Consider the following 1798-nt stretch of genomic DNA (forward strand, 5'->3'; position numbering starts at 1 on the left):
TATTAATTATTTAGATTACTCAATGAAGAAAGCAACTGTCCCGTTCCCGTTTCCCGCCGAAAAGCCTTGACATACATCAGCAGTGACATTATAGCAAAGGAAAAGAATGAATGACCCAATGTTGGCCCAAAAATATTTTATATTTTCTTTTAATACTAGAGTTGGCATCGGCTCAGTTCATCAGCAACTTATAAATCGGCCAGTGAATGGCAGATTGACAATGACTATGACATATTGATATTCTTGTCTTGACAGCTAGTTTAACTTTTGTTGTGATTGTGATTCCTCAAGAGTTCAGTTAGATTTCAATAATTTGATTAGTTTTTTTGTTTAAATTCAATTAAAGCTGTAACAATGTCTATCGGTTCCGTTTACGAAACTGCTTATAAAGGCGATTTTAACCAAGTTAAAGTAAAAGTTGATCAAGACTCTTCCTTAATACAAACAGTTGATTCGGTGACTATTGCACAATTTCAGTAATTTGTGTCATTAATCTATTTCCTATCTATTTTATATATTATATTTTACAGAACGGTCGTCTTTTAGTTCATTGGGCAGCCTTGGGTGGTAATCATCATCTTGTCGATTTCTTGCTCGATTCAGGGTCTCCCCTTGACCCTGTAGATGACACATGTTCGACTCCAATTATTCTAGCTGCTTCAGCTGGTAGATATGATGTCGTGAGGCTGCTGATCAGTAAAGGAGCAAAGGTTAACCAGAAAACTCAACGAGGACAGTCACCTTTACATTATGCTTGTTCAAAAGGACATTTAGAGGTTTGTAATATTGTTCATTGTTCTTTATCTTATCGTTATCTTCTACAAAACCAACCAAACAAAATACAAACTTAATCTATATTCTTTGTATCTTGATATTATTTATTTTAGATATTATTTTTTTCATTTAAATACAATACCAGGATTATTTTAGGTAGCTAAGCTGTTATTAGAAAATGATGCAAATGTCAATGAAGCTGACGTATTAGGTGCCACTCCACTGCATAGAGCGGCTGCCCAGGGTAGAAGTAACATTGTGGAACTGTTGTTAACATGTCCCACAATTAAACTTGATGTATGTGATTCAATTGGAAACACACCATTGTGAGTAAAATTTACATACTTTAAAGATTTTTTTTCTATTCAATAGTATATTTTGTGATAGATTGAAATTAAGGTAAGCTACTAGAAATGAAAATATTTGAGCATTAAATAAATGTAGATATTGTGTTTTATTCCAGACATTTGGCATGTGAAGAAGACAGGGAGTCAGTGGCATGCATGTTAGTGAAGGCAGGTTCATCATTAAGTACAACCAATAAAGAGAAGAAGACACCCCTCGATTTGTGTTCTGCCAAGTTGAAAAATACTTTACTTGCTCTAGTAGATTAAATTCTATAAACAATTATACCTCATTGTTTTATTGTTCACAAGTGTGTTGCGAATTTCTACTTCTTACTAATATGATAATAATGTTAACCTTAAAAAACGAGAATTAAAAAACAACTCTCCAGTTAACTAGTCGACTATCAGGTGAATTATATCGAAGACTTCGACCAATAGCCGTATCACGTCTATCTACGTACATAGCATTCGCTGCGTTTATTGGCCGAAGCAGTGGCGGCCCTAGCAAAATATTTAGGTGGTGTGAGAACCTCACAGTGACAAAATATACCTAATAAAAATTTCGTTTGCGGCCACCCGAGTTTCATGTGGCCGTTAAGAGGTCTAATTCACAGGGCAGGTATGCACGGAACATCTTACTTTCGGACAATCAGGTGATCAGCCTGTAATGTCCTAAG

General features: G+C 35.1%; 1 protein-coding gene across 1 annotated transcript; it reads left to right on the forward strand.

The window, feature by feature from the left end:
* The first annotated feature begins 236 nt into the window (after positions 1-236).
* LOC126369050 (26S proteasome non-ATPase regulatory subunit 10-like) lies at positions 237-1406 on the forward strand. The gene is made up of 4 exons (XM_050013336.1): positions 237-456; positions 531-776; positions 931-1100; positions 1238-1406. Exons 1-4 carry the CDS (start codon positions 355-357, stop codon positions 1386-1388), a joined length of 669 nt encoding a protein of 222 aa, XP_049869293.1. The 5' UTR covers positions 237-354; the 3' UTR covers positions 1389-1406.
* Positions 1407-1798: the final 392 nt, after the last annotated feature.

Source organism: Pectinophora gossypiella, chromosome 8 (genome assembly GCF_024362695.1).
Source record: "Pectinophora gossypiella chromosome 8, ilPecGoss1.1, whole genome shotgun sequence".
NCBI lineage: Eukaryota > Metazoa > Arthropoda > Insecta > Lepidoptera > Gelechiidae > Pectinophora > Pectinophora gossypiella.